The sequence below is a fragment of the Miscanthus floridulus genome, chromosome 9, assembly GCF_019320115.1.
Source record: "Miscanthus floridulus cultivar M001 chromosome 9, ASM1932011v1, whole genome shotgun sequence".
NCBI lineage: Eukaryota > Viridiplantae > Streptophyta > Magnoliopsida > Poales > Poaceae > Miscanthus > Miscanthus floridulus.
The window spans coordinates 86,253,839-86,267,111 of NC_089588.1; the positions used below are offsets into that span (position 1 = coordinate 86,253,839).

At 41.3% G+C, this 13,273-nt stretch overlaps 1 protein-coding gene across 1 annotated transcript; it reads right to left on the reverse strand.

Annotated features, from left to right (window-relative positions):
• Window positions 1-3,630: 3,630 nt before the first annotated feature.
• On the reverse strand, window positions 3,631-11,033 carry LOC136483893 (transport inhibitor response 1-like protein Os11g0515500). Its single transcript, XM_066481076.1, has 4 exons — window positions 10,620-11,033; window positions 9,375-9,886; window positions 6,202-6,709; window positions 3,631-4,703 (listed from the first exon to the last, which is right to left on the reverse strand). The coding sequence occupies exons 2-4, from the start codon at window positions 9,824-9,826 to the stop codon at window positions 3,924-3,926; spliced, it is 1,740 nt and encodes a 579-aa protein (XP_066337173.1). The 5' UTR covers window positions 9,827-9,886; window positions 10,620-11,033; the 3' UTR covers window positions 3,631-3,923.
• Window positions 11,034-13,273: the final 2,240 nt, after the last annotated feature.

The window sequence follows — 13,273 nt, forward strand, 5'->3', positions numbered from 1 at the left end:
TAGATATTGTACGATCTGTAACTTTCTATCTTGTAAACCGATCAGAATGGAAATAACCGATCTGTAACCCTACCCCCCAAGCTATATAAGGCGGGGTAGGGATCCCCCTTGTTTTCATCTGAACACACGCAATACAATCCACAAAGACACAGGACGTAGGGTATTACGTCAAGCCGACGGTCCAAACCTGTCTAATCGTTGTCTCTTGCGTTCTATGTCACCATCCGGTTTCCTCACGCGCACCTCCACCGATTCATTTACTATCGTGGGCATACCTCTCGGTAGACTGCCGACCAGATTTTGTCGATAAATAGTAGTGGCTCAACTCCACATAGTAATGAGAGCACAAGTCAACCAAAGAAACCTAGGGTAGAGTTTAGTCATTCAAATCTAATTGCTGACCCTGAAAGTCACAAACCAATCGATTCTAATTTCATAATTTGGAGGTCCATATATGTTTGACTAATCAATTATGTCTATTTGTGTAGATTGCTACTTCGTATGAATAATGTGTGTCAACGTCACGCGCCGTCTATTAGTTCCATAATTTGGCCTTTCGGTATGAATGAACTGCATCCTTTATTTTTCATGATGTATTTTGTGAATTTCATCGTTAATCGACATTTTCAATATAAGACTACTTCAAGCTATTATATTTGTCTATTGTAAGGGGTCATAGTAGAGCTAAGTTGTTGATGCGAAGCCACGTTTGTTAATCAATTGGTTTTATTTAAGAAACGAAAACGAGATGGGAATTGAAGGAATAGTGGGTGCAAGGTACGCCCGGCCATGCATGAGCTGACATTGACAAAACTTGCAGCGAGAATGAGCTAGTAGTGAGCAGTAGACCGGTCGCTTTCCGTAGTGGCTGGTGTAACGAAAAGCGGGACGCATACTATATGCTTTGCAGCCCTGCATGGGGTCGAGAACAAACAAGGACCACAGGAAGAAAAAAGGGAACAGTGCACCGCATGCTGCTACGCTTCGATCTTGCTCGATCATTGGTAGCCTTTTTGCAGGGTTCTTCTTGCATCTAGGTAGGTTGGCGAAATTATGAACGCGACCTTATTGATGTTGAAGTACTCCTTCCATCCAAAAAGAGTGCACTTCTAGATTTGTTGTCAAATTATTTCAAGTTTGATTAAGTTTATAAAAAATAGTATCAACTATTATGGTTCCAAATACATATATCATGAAAATATATTTCACGATGAGCTATATATATGTAACTTATTGGATATCATAAATATTTGTAAATTTCTTTTAAAGTTTGGTGAAACTAAAGATTGTTTGACTTAGCACTTAGCTAGAAGTTTACTCTTTTTTAAACGAAGTAATACCACACCTTGAGGTACAATTGATGAAGTGAACACGGTCCTTATCGATTTGGTCATTTAGGTGCAATTAACCGGTGTGTGCAGCTTAATATATAGTTGCTACTTAGAAGACATATAGTGAAATAATTGTAACTCTCTTTTTTTGGCTTAGGAAGTTCCTTTACCTTTTTTGTTTGCAAACAAATTACATCCTTTCGTTACTACTAAATAGAAATCCGTTACGACATCAATACAGTCTCCAATGACTTTCAGTAGAAAAATCGATAAAAATATATTGTGTTAACTTCAAAGAGTTGTATATACAAATTATTTTGCATAACGAATATTGTAATATTAATCTTGTGTTATTATTAACTTATGTATAAGTTTTTGTAGCTTTTATTATATTAGGAACAAAAAAAAACTTACAAGATTTGTGATGGACCTAATGGAGTACACATGCAGGATGCTCTTGATAGTTGCCTCGTCATCACGAATGTCGTAGAAGAATAATACACCTAATATAAACATTCTAGCTGCTATTATTCTTGGAATCAAAGTTCAGTACAATGGGAAAAGACCATTAAAACCATTCACAACTAGCATCACTGTATGATTAGGAGCCAGGTGTACAAAAGCACCTTGGTTATAACTTCTGGTTAACAAACCTATATTTATGATGCAGAAATGGGATCACAAGAGAACAACTCATTTTATAAGTCCAGATTCACACCGAAAAGGTAAGTTATAAAAACATATTCCATTATATATCTAATGTTACTCATTTAATATCATAAATATAATTGTTTTTCCTATAAATTTGATCCAACTTGCAAGAGAATGATCTAAAATAACTTATCAAATCTTATTATATACTTCCTCCGCCCCAACATAAATACACATCTCGATTCCCGAAGAGTCAAACATTTTTTTAGTTTGACCAAGTATATATAAAAATACTTATATTTTATGGTATGTAATAAATTTTGTTAGATTAATAGTAGAATATATAATTTTATAATAAATTGCTTACAAATATAAACATTAATTAATTGCTATATATTTGGTCAAACTTTAAAAGATTTGACTCGTTGAAAAGCGATATGTGCATTTTGATCGGACGTGAGAAACCAGACTGAATTTATCTTTTTTTTTTAGCAAAAGAGTCAGCCTTCATTATATATCAGTATAACAAGTACAAACTCCATCAAGAGGCGAAATAAACCAAACATATCTTCCTACCAAAAAATTAACATAGCTCCTAGCTAAACAATGAGCATCAAAATTGGAGCTTCTTCCCTTATGGACGAACTCCACTCTTGTGAATCCATCCTTTGTGTTCTTGATCTCCTGAATTATAGGGCCATGCGTCCCAGAGCCTTGTCCATGGATGCTCCTTATTGCATTGACGCAGTCACTCTCCAGCCGGAACGTTTGGAGACCAAGGTCACTAGCTAAAGCCAAGCCCTCACGGCACGCCACCACCTCAGCAATTTACGCATCAGTGCATCGCTCCAGAACCAGCGCCGATGCCCTCAGGAAGTTGCCTTCTTCATCCCTGGCCACAGCGGCCACCGAAGCCATGCTCGAGTTCTTAGAGATTGCGGCGTAGACATTGACTTTCTGAATTTATCTGTTGGAGCAGATATAGAAACAAGTTTGAGCCATAGTTTTGGGGCTTTTCCGCACCCCGGCCCAAAATTGCCCAAGGAAGTTTGAACCGACCAAGGAAGTCCACCGGCCCACCCAGATTTTCTCATTGTGAGTGATGTGTATGCGTGTGGGGACAAGCATATGCATGGAAGAATCGAAGCACGCATGTGGTCGGCCCGGACATCGGGCATCAGCCATGTACGGCGCGGCGGCGGTGGCCACTGGCCAGATTCGTGATCCGCAGCTGTCCTGCCCTCCAGGTCATTCCTTCACATCCAACAGAGGTGCGCAAGCGCAACCAAGAAACTCTGGGTCTCCAAGGGTCACCTGTTATCAACTCAACAGCAGTCCGCCCCTATGTGTGCAGATTATCCAATCTTTTCATTGTCCACGACTAGGACTAATTGTGCTAATCGTCAATTGCTGCAAAATATGTGCTAATTGTCAATTGCTGCAAAAGGTATAATCCTTGCGAGAGAGTAAGAAAATGTAATAAAACATGAGCATTTTCAGGCAAGGACGCAAATAACAGCTACTGGACACTTGTTTTTAAGTTTGGCCCATTTCGCCAATCCTCAGCTTCTCAGAAGATTTTCAGCACAAATCGTTGAAACTCAAGGGCGCTAACACTTTCAGCATCACAAACAGGACACAACAAAAAGAGCACCAGCAGCCAGCATGAAACACTTATACAAAATGTTATGTTACTCCTATTTCTATTTAAGATCTCTTACGTCTCCGGCATAAACAAGGTTCACATAGCACCAAAGGCTTCAGTTTCACAGAACGATACACACACACACACACACACACACACACAATGTTTCCAACACTACCAGACAGAGTAGCACAGCCACAGCAGGCATATGGTCAAGAACATCGAGTTTTCCTAAAAAGCTGGGTATAAATAGAGTTTGAACTCCTTTAGACACTACAGTAGTTAGTACATGCAGCTCACAATATCGAGACGAATCCTAGCGTATCGCTCCTGGGTCCGGCGATAGTCCGGTAGAGGTATAGCTTATCCACCTTCCTCGCATTGCTGACGCTATCATCCGTCGCACCAACGCTCGCCCCCGCCTCACTGATGACCTCAACGTTGATGTTTGGCATGGTCGCCGCAAGGGTCTTGCAGGCCCCCAAGGTGATCTCGCAGGATGACATCCAGAGAGAGCGCATCGACTCGTACCTGTGCGCGCCCGCAAGGAGAGCAGCATCACCAAAGGGGCTGTCCCTGATTTCCAGCTTCTTGAGGTTCTTGCAGCCGTTGAGCACATAGACCATGCCGTCGTCAGTATCCCCTGCGAATGCTACTGAGAGCATCTCCAGCTTCTCCGCATACATGCCGATGTACAGGAACACATTATCCGTGAGGAGGCCTGACATAGCAAAACGCCTCAGGCCTTTGCAGGACTGCACTATTGCCCCAAAGCCTTCGTCCAGTGGCTGCCCTGTTACAGCATCTGCTGACCTGGGCTCCAGAATGCATAGTCTGAAGGATGTTAACAGTGGACAGTACTTTGCTATAGTGATGAGCGCAGTGTTTGTCATTCGATCACAAAAGAAGAGCACACACTGTAACTTCCGACAGAAAGATATGGCTGCCAACCCTTCCTCCGTCACAGTAGTTCTTGCTGGAGCATTTGGATCACTTGGATATACCCTCAACTCCTGAAGATCAGGACAAGAATAGGACACAACCTTCAATCCTTCATCACCAATGTGATCTAACACCTGCAGACAAAGGGGTCAAGCCTAAGAAACTATGTAAGAAAGCAAAACAGTAAGGGTGCCACCTACTGAAACGAGCATTCGATCGTCAAAGTTTAACTTCTACAATCCATTTCTTAGGACTATTCAACGGCAATTAGTTCGGTAAGCCTGAAGTTATATTTGAATTGTAATCAACCAGAAATGGAGCTTCTCTGAGAGTAAGTGTAATGCGAATGAAATCTAAGCACTAATAACCCAATGAAGTTATCAGTTATTACATAGCATTGCCACTTTCGTCCAATGCATACTAGACGTGACAGGAATCAAATCCATACAGGTTGTATCATATGAAGTGTAATGCTAAGGATATCAATACAGGGTTAAAACTCATACCCCTAAGGATATCAATAACATGCTGACATCTGGTAGAGGGAGCAACTTTTTCTTATGCAGAGAAACACAAAACAGTATCAATAAATCGTTGTGACCTTACTTAAACATGGCAAGGAAATTTGAAAAGGTTTTTATTTCAAAAGTCTCTTACATTTAGCTAACTCTCATCACAACAAAATACAGGAATGTATATTGTTACATTGGCAGGTAGTAAGGTTCCGACATGTGTATATTGTATATTGGTACAAACTAGAGATTAAGAAACATGGGTGTAGTATTATTGGACTCTGTATGTCTGCTTAACTGTAAGAACTACTAGACAGTTTAATAGAAGGTGTTACAGTATGCAGACCTCTAGACTATTGGGCACAACTCATACCTAAGGGCAAGTTGGTTCCCAAGCCGCCTCACCAGCCCAACCAAGCCTTACAGTGCTGGCGAGCCGAATTCGCTCACTTATAGAAGCAAGCAAAAAACGCGCTAGTCAGGTTCCAAGGAAGTCTTACCCAGCAACCAAATGACCGTGTCTTTCTGATTTCTAACTCGTTAGGGCTGTACAGTACTCGTCAAAATAACCAAGCGTACCCTAAGTAATTAGAAGTACAACATTTGTTGCCAAAATAAACAGGGTACATACATGAACAAAATATCCAATACCCATCATTCCAGTAAATCAACCTTGAAATAGATGGACCCCGAATCTTTTGTAAGTTGAGAATCTAATACAATCTAGCTTGTTAAACCCTCAAAACTGCATCAGGTGATCAACATATGTAAAGCTACAGGAGCTTCCACGGAACCAAAACAATCATAAAATTAAAAAATATCTGGGAGAGAATAATAAGGAATATAAAGAGACATTCTTATTTATCAAGAGAAAAAGAGAGATGTACAACGCAAATTCTGTAAGTCCAGATGTTAAAAGGTTAAGATTAACTTGTTTTAATAGTTCCAGAACAATGCAACAACACTCAAAAAAGCATAGGCACAACCACAATTGTTTTTTCAACCATAGGCATAAGAGTAATACAGTGAATTCCCCTATATTTTCAAATCTAGCCAGATATTTGCACAGGCAATTAGGCTAGTTCAATGCCAACTTCCTAGCACTGCAAGTAAATCTTACCCATAAAACGTGGAGCCTTGTACACTGACGAACAATACTGATAAGCTGGTCACTCTGAATCAATGGAGCATAGCTGAGATTCAAGCATGTAAGGCTGATATATATCTTGCAAATCGGCAACAAAATTCCTTGAACATACAAGCCCGGAGCATCCCAAAAACCAGATAAACTCTTCAGCAAAGTGCACTTTCCAAGAGCTCTATATAGGCTGATATATGCACCAGCGTTATTGCCTAGTACAAAAGATCCTGTACCTAAATCCTCTAGCATAGGTGTGCGAGAAAGGATTCTGGGCAAAACATCAATTGGAACTGAAGAATTCAGCCTTAAACTTTTAAGATTTGGACTCCTTGCAACAAGTTCCTCCAATGCAACGGCATTCACCTCCCCAGTCAAGCAAGAAAAATTCAAGCATTCTAGTGATGTTGAAGGCTTGGGAAAACAATTAATCCACTGATGGCCTTGATGTTTCACACAACTCTCTTGTAAGTCGAGTTCCTTAAGAAACCTGAAAGTGAAGAGTAACAAAATATGTAAAATGGAGTGGACTAATACAACAACAACAACAACAACAACAACAAAGCCTTTAAGTCCCAAACAAGTTGGGGTAGGCTAGAGTTGAAACCCAACAGAAGCAATCAAGGTTCAGGCACGTGAATAGCTGTCTTCCAAGCACTCCTATCTAAGGCTAAGTCTTTGGGTATATTCCATCCTTTCAAGTCTCCTTTTATTGCCTCTACCCAAGTCAACTTCGGTCTTCCTCTGCCTCTCTTCACGTTACTATCCTGACTTAGGATTCCACTACGCACCGGTGCATCTGGAGGTCTCCGTTGCACATGTCCAAACCATCTCAACCGGTGTTGGACAAGCTTTTCTTCAATTGGTGCTACCCCTAATCTCTCACGTATATCATCGTTCCGAACTCGATCCCTTCTTGTATGACTGCAAATCCAACGCAACATACGCATTTCCGCGACACTTAGCTGTTGAATATGTCGTCTTTTCGTAGGCCAACATTCTGCACCATACAACATAGCAGGTCTAATCGCCGTCCTATAAAACTTGCCTTTTAGCTTCTGTGGTACCCTTTTGTCACATAGGACACCAGACGCTTGCCGCCACTTTATCCACCCTGCTTTGATTCTATGGCTAACATCTTCATCAATATCCCCGTCCCTCTGTAGCATTGATCCTAAATATCGAAAGGTATCCTTCCTAGGCACTACTTGACCTTCCAAACTAACATCTTCCTCCTCCCGAGTAGTAGTGCCGAAGTCACATCTCATATACTCAGTTTTAGTTCTACTAAGTCTAAAACCTTTGGACTCCAAGGTCTCCCGCCATAACTTCAGTTTCTGATTCACTCCTGTCCGGCTTTCATCAACTAGCACTACATCGTCCGCGAAAAGCATACACCAAGTGATGTCCCCTTGTATGTCCCTTGTGACCTCATCCATCACTAAAGCAAACAAATAAGGGCTCAAAGCTGACCCTTGATGTAGTCCTATCTTAATCGGGAAGTCATCCGTGTCTCCATCGCTTGTTCGAACTCTAGTCACAACATTGCTGTACATGTCCTTAATGAGCCCGACGTACTTCGTTGGGACTTTATGTTTGTCCAAAGCCCACCACATAACATTCCTTGGTATTTTATCATAAGCCTTCTCCAAGTCAATAAAAACCATATGTAGGTCCTTCTTCTTCTCCCTATACCGCTCCATAACTTGTCTTATTAAGAAAATGGCTTCCATGGTTGACCTTCCGGGCACGAAACCAAATTGGTTCATAGAGACCCGCGTTATTGCTCTTAAGCGATGCTCGATAACTCTCTCCCATAGCTTCATAGTATGGCTCATCAACTTAATTCCCCGGTAATTTGTACAACTTTGAATATCTCCTTTATTCTTGTAGATCGGTACCAATATACTTCTCCTCCACTCATCAGGCATCTTGTTCGATCGAAAAATATGAACAGCTTGGTTAACCATACTACAGCTATGTCCCCGAGGCATCTCCACACCTCGATTGGGATACCATCCGGTCCCATCGCCTTACCTCCTTTCATCCTTTTCAACGCCTCTCTGACCTCAGATTCTTGGATTCTCCGCACAAAGCGCCTATTGGTGTCATCAAAAGAGTCATCCAACTGAAAGGTTGTGTCCATATTCTCACCATTGAACAATTTGTCAAAATACTCTTGCCATCGATGTCGGATCTCATCCTCCTTTACCAAGAGATGCTCCCTTTCATCCTTAATGTACTTAACTTGGTTGAAGTCCCGTGTCTTTCTCTCACGAACCCTAGCCATCCTATAAATGTAAAATTGAGTGGACTAATAACCAATGTAAAATTGAGTGAGCTAAACATAACCATAAGTAAAATCTCTGTATCAAACTAAACAATAAGAGACACTTTGTCAGTTAAAATGAAGTTTGCTTAACACAACCGAAGATGTCAGACCTGGAAGCCAATAATATTATATAACTGCAGCTTGATCTTTCTTCCAGCATTGAAATATAATTGTTCTAGTTAGGTGTCTCAATCTCAACCATGCTTTTTCTAAAGCATTATGTACTTTACTAGAGAAATAGAAACAAGGAATGGAATTCAATCATTAGGCAATAGGCATGTACTAAGCAGACTTAAAGAGTTAAAGAAACTACTGCACCACCTTTCATCAAAGATTTTTGTTCAAGAGTTTGTGCTCTGCAAAGCATTCAAGATCTTAATGATGGTATTCGGACATAAACCAAAGGAATCATAAACAACATTTCAGTACTTAAGTATCATTCAGATAGAGCTATGGAGAAACTGCCAAGAACAAACGAAAACATGTTGAAATCCTGTAGATGAGAACAGAAATTATAGATAACTTCTGTTTCGTAGATTTTGCATTGCATCGATTATTCACATTGGGAAATCTTTATCTATAAACACACAGTAGATAACTTCTAATAATCAAGAGCCAAGGAAGTAAACAGAGATGGAAAAGGCATACGTAATCTGGTATAAAATGGTGCACAAACAATAAACTCAGCAGCACCAGCATGAAGATTGCAAACATTATACTGAAATGAATTGTTGTTAATCAAATGGCCATGCTGGATGAACTAAAATAATGGCACTAGGCACTTTCTCAAACATGATAATGTCCAAGTTTTCAGAATTCTCACCTGCAATTGGTGGCAATATTAGCAAGCCCAGCAGTACTGAACCCCTCGCAGCAGACAAGGACAAGTGATTTAAAGTTGGTAAAAGAGCAAGAAAGCAACTTGAGGCATTCATCAGTCACAACCATACGCTTCAGCCGGAGCTCCTCAAGACCTGGGCATGCACGGGCGCACACATCCACCCATGGCTCTGCAGCGGCACCCCAACCCGCCGGGACAAGGTTGAAGTCAGCAAAGTGTGGTTTGCCCTTCACGCTCAGTGCACGCATGTTGGGAAACCGCATATGTACACGCTCTGGGCGCACCGCGTAGCAGTTGCTTACAAGCACCGAACGGCGGCCGTGGCGCTCAATGTTGTACCATGCCCGGCACACCAAGGACGCCGCGTTGCGGTCCCGGTGCGAGGTTACATAGCCAAGGATGTACTCTACTACTTCCTGAGGGAAGTATGCCATTGTGATGCCCCCTGGAATCCTAATAAACCTCCATTACTCGTGCAGTTCCCCAAATACTGCCTGCTCACAAACAAACAACATGGACAATTTTTTATATCAGCTATAGGCATTAACTAATGAACATTTGCAGGAATGAACACGAAACTCTGCTACGGACCAGTTTGCACAAAGCAGCACTTGGTTCTAAAGTGCTACTAATCGACAAGAGTTAACACAGAATACGGATCGGAAAGCAGTTAATGGATTGTGTAACAGAAAGCAGTTAAATTAACAACAGCTCAGATAGAGTCCACAACTTCAGACTGACAGGAATCGTATGTTCTGAAAAAATGCCAAATTGGACCTGAAGAAGAGGGCAAACCGGGTTTCCTTTTCCGTTTTTTTTTTTTTTTGATCAATCCGAAGAAAATCTCAGCCAAAGAATCTCTCCTATGAGAGACGAACTACCCAAAACTACAAGATCAGAATATCCATCCATTTCATGGCTCAGAATCGGAGCCCTAACAAAGAAACCAGAAAAAGTAAGGCACCCCACAGAACCGGAATTACACGAAATTGAGAAATCGTGAGCCACAGCAGGGAGAATCGTTGGCCTATCCACACGAATACCACAGCTTTCGCCTCCGATCAACCCCAAGACTAAACCCTCAAATTCCCCCGGCGCCCACAAGAGGAGAAAAAGGTAACTCACTACAAAAATCCCCAATAAAACCTGAGGAACAGGAAACGCAGCGATCCGCGATGGATCGGATCGGAGAAGGGGGCGAGGAGATGGAATCTGCGGGGAGAATACCTGCGAATTTCTCGCGTGAGGGTTGGAACTTGGAAGGTCGCCTGGAACCGCCGCCGCCTCCGCCACGCCAGTCGATTCCCTCCTCCTCGTACGGGAGAATGCACCTTGTTTTTTCTCTTCTCTTCTCTTGTCTTCTTGTCATCACTCGTGAGTAGGAGTAGAGTGATATAATACTTTATATTTATGATGATAGTATTAACAGATTATATTTAAGGTAAAATATTTTTTATAACAAATTTATTTTAGAGATATAAATCTTGATGCTATTTTTTATTAACACCTAGTTAAATTTTAAGAAGTTTATCCCTGCAAAAAAGAATTTAAGAAGATTATAACAGTTATGCTAGGATGGAGGAAGTATCAACAAGGAGCGGTAAGTTTTCGTGTGAGGTGTGGAAAATGGACAATACAATTCCGAATGACCCCGTAACCAAGCCCATTGAAATGGATGCTGAAATACGTTAATTAAATTAATGAGACCGTCAAGTTTTTAGATAAGAGCATAGTATCAACAGGTATCTTTTTCCCAAATCCAATTTGGCGGACGACCACACGTTTCCAAAGGAGCCGTCACTTTCCACCACGAGCGGTCACTCTCCCGTCTCCACCACTCCGTCTCTGAGCATGTGGACCCAAGAACAGTAGCGGTCCCGTTTTACATTTTATCTAGAAGTAGGTCTTTCTCCTTTTATTTTTCTCATTTTTTTTATTTTCTATTTTTCCTTTGCTTTTTAATTTTTCATACATTAAACTATCTATTTTAGATGAAGTATATATATTCATATACTAGTATATATAATATGATGTTGTGCACATGATTTTTTCTTTTTCAACATTTTCTCTCTTTTTTCACTTGTTCTCTTCTTCCGATCTATTAAATCATGACCACAAATCTGTAAAAGTTATGATAAGAAGTTATGATTTGTCACGTAAAAAGTTATACACATAAGTTATGAGCATAACTTAATTTTCTAATAAAAAATATGAATATTATTTTTTCAGAAAAAATTAAAAAAATGATGATAAGTTGTTCTCTATTTTTTTGCAACGGAAAAATATAATACCATCGTAACATTCATTCGTCCCTAGCAAATCCCATTGGCCCTCTAACCAACGTGGGCCCTCCTTCTATGTCGCACGACTGCATGATATGTTGTGGAGCCGCGATGGGCTTGCCGCTCTCAGCGTCCCGGCCCACGTACGCGCCATCCGCCAACCACAAACGGCTCGTGTGTGCTACGGGCTTCCGAGTGCCGTCTGTATGATGTAATTTTTGCAAAATACTCTCTCGCCAACTGCATTTAAAGAAGAGAGAGATGCAAGCCGTCGTCTGGTGAAACGACGGCATTGGCTCGTGCTCCCACGCCAAACCGACGCCTTCGCCGCGCGTTGTATGAATCGTCGACTCCGAGCGCCAAATTCTCAGGATTGAGTGCGGTAGATGGTGGGTTGCAGATGAACGAGTCGAGCGGCATCCCTGTGCGGCGGAAGCTATCCACGAACTGTCGCACGCTGTCGAGGGAGGCAAGGTCCAGACGTGTGATGGTGTAGCTCTTTCACTACTGTTCATGGCGAAGTGACTATTCAGAGGCGGTGAGTGGCCGCGAGCTCGTCGGCGGTACTTTACGCAGGCCGAGGAGCGAGGAATCGCCGGCTTCAAGGCCGGTGCGGGGAGCTCGCCGCACTGCTCATCGCCCAAGCAAGGCCGAGCACTGGAATTTTGTTTCACCACGATGGAGGAGACGCTAGAGAGAATACAAAAGAGATAGGAAGAGAAAAAAAAACCAAAATAAGAACCACACGGTCACGAGTGAGCAGAGGTAGAGGATAGGAAGATATAGAGCAATATGGTATTTTCATATACTTTTGTTTTTTGTCATTGTTTTTTCTTTACTTTCCATCTATTTTTAATATATTTCTAATTTGTTTATGCTTGATCTTTTGTAGCAATGGTTGTCTTATTTATGCTTAATCTTTTTTATCAACAAGCAACACAATGATATACCTGAATCATATTTAGGCTTGATCATGACTATATGCAGGCATTAAATAATTAACAGACAGCTAAACAGACAACCCACTATACACGTTGTCTGTATATAGTACGACGTCATCATACAGACAGCAAGCCGTCTGTGGGTTGTACATGCCCTGGTGGAAGTTTCTGTGGCTGTGCTCATTTTTTTTCAACTGGCGAAGAGCATAGTTCTTTCAACGGGCATATAAAAGAATAAAAAGACAAACGTGTAAACATGGCTGACTACTCACTGTTTTTCTACAATGCACACGTGTGCTCCCTTGTGTTTGATTAATTATGAGAGACATCTTACTCTGTGTCCCAGATCATCCTTGTTCCTATTAAGCAATAAAAATATAGGCCATGTTCGGCTAGCTTGAAAAAAACTAATGCTGATGCTGATGTTGATTTGCTGTGAAAGAAAAATATTGTTATTTTACTGAAACAGTACGGCTGATAAGTTCAATCGAACAGGGGCACAAGCTTCACCATTTGCTAGCCAATGGCCAGTATTGTGGCCACAATAGAGGCTTGTTTTCCCGGTGGAATTGAGTAGGGGCAAAGAAGTTTGACTTTTTCAAACAAACCATGGCATGATTTTAGTTTTTCTTTTTTTAGTCTCAGCAAATCTTGTAAT

Coding starts and splice junctions, on each gene's coding strand:
- LOC136483893 (XM_066481076.1), bottom strand. CDS start 9,826: ATGGCATACTTCCCTCAGGAAGTAGTAGAGTACATCCTTGGCTATGTA. Junction 6,710..9,374: donor AATATTGCCACCAATTGCAG/GTGAGAATTCTG, acceptor CTTCACTTTCAG/GTTTCTTAAGGAACTCGACT. Junction 4,704..6,201: donor CAAGGCTCCACGTTTTATGG/GTAAGATTTACT, acceptor CTTTGTCTGCAG/GTGTTAGATCACATTGGTGA.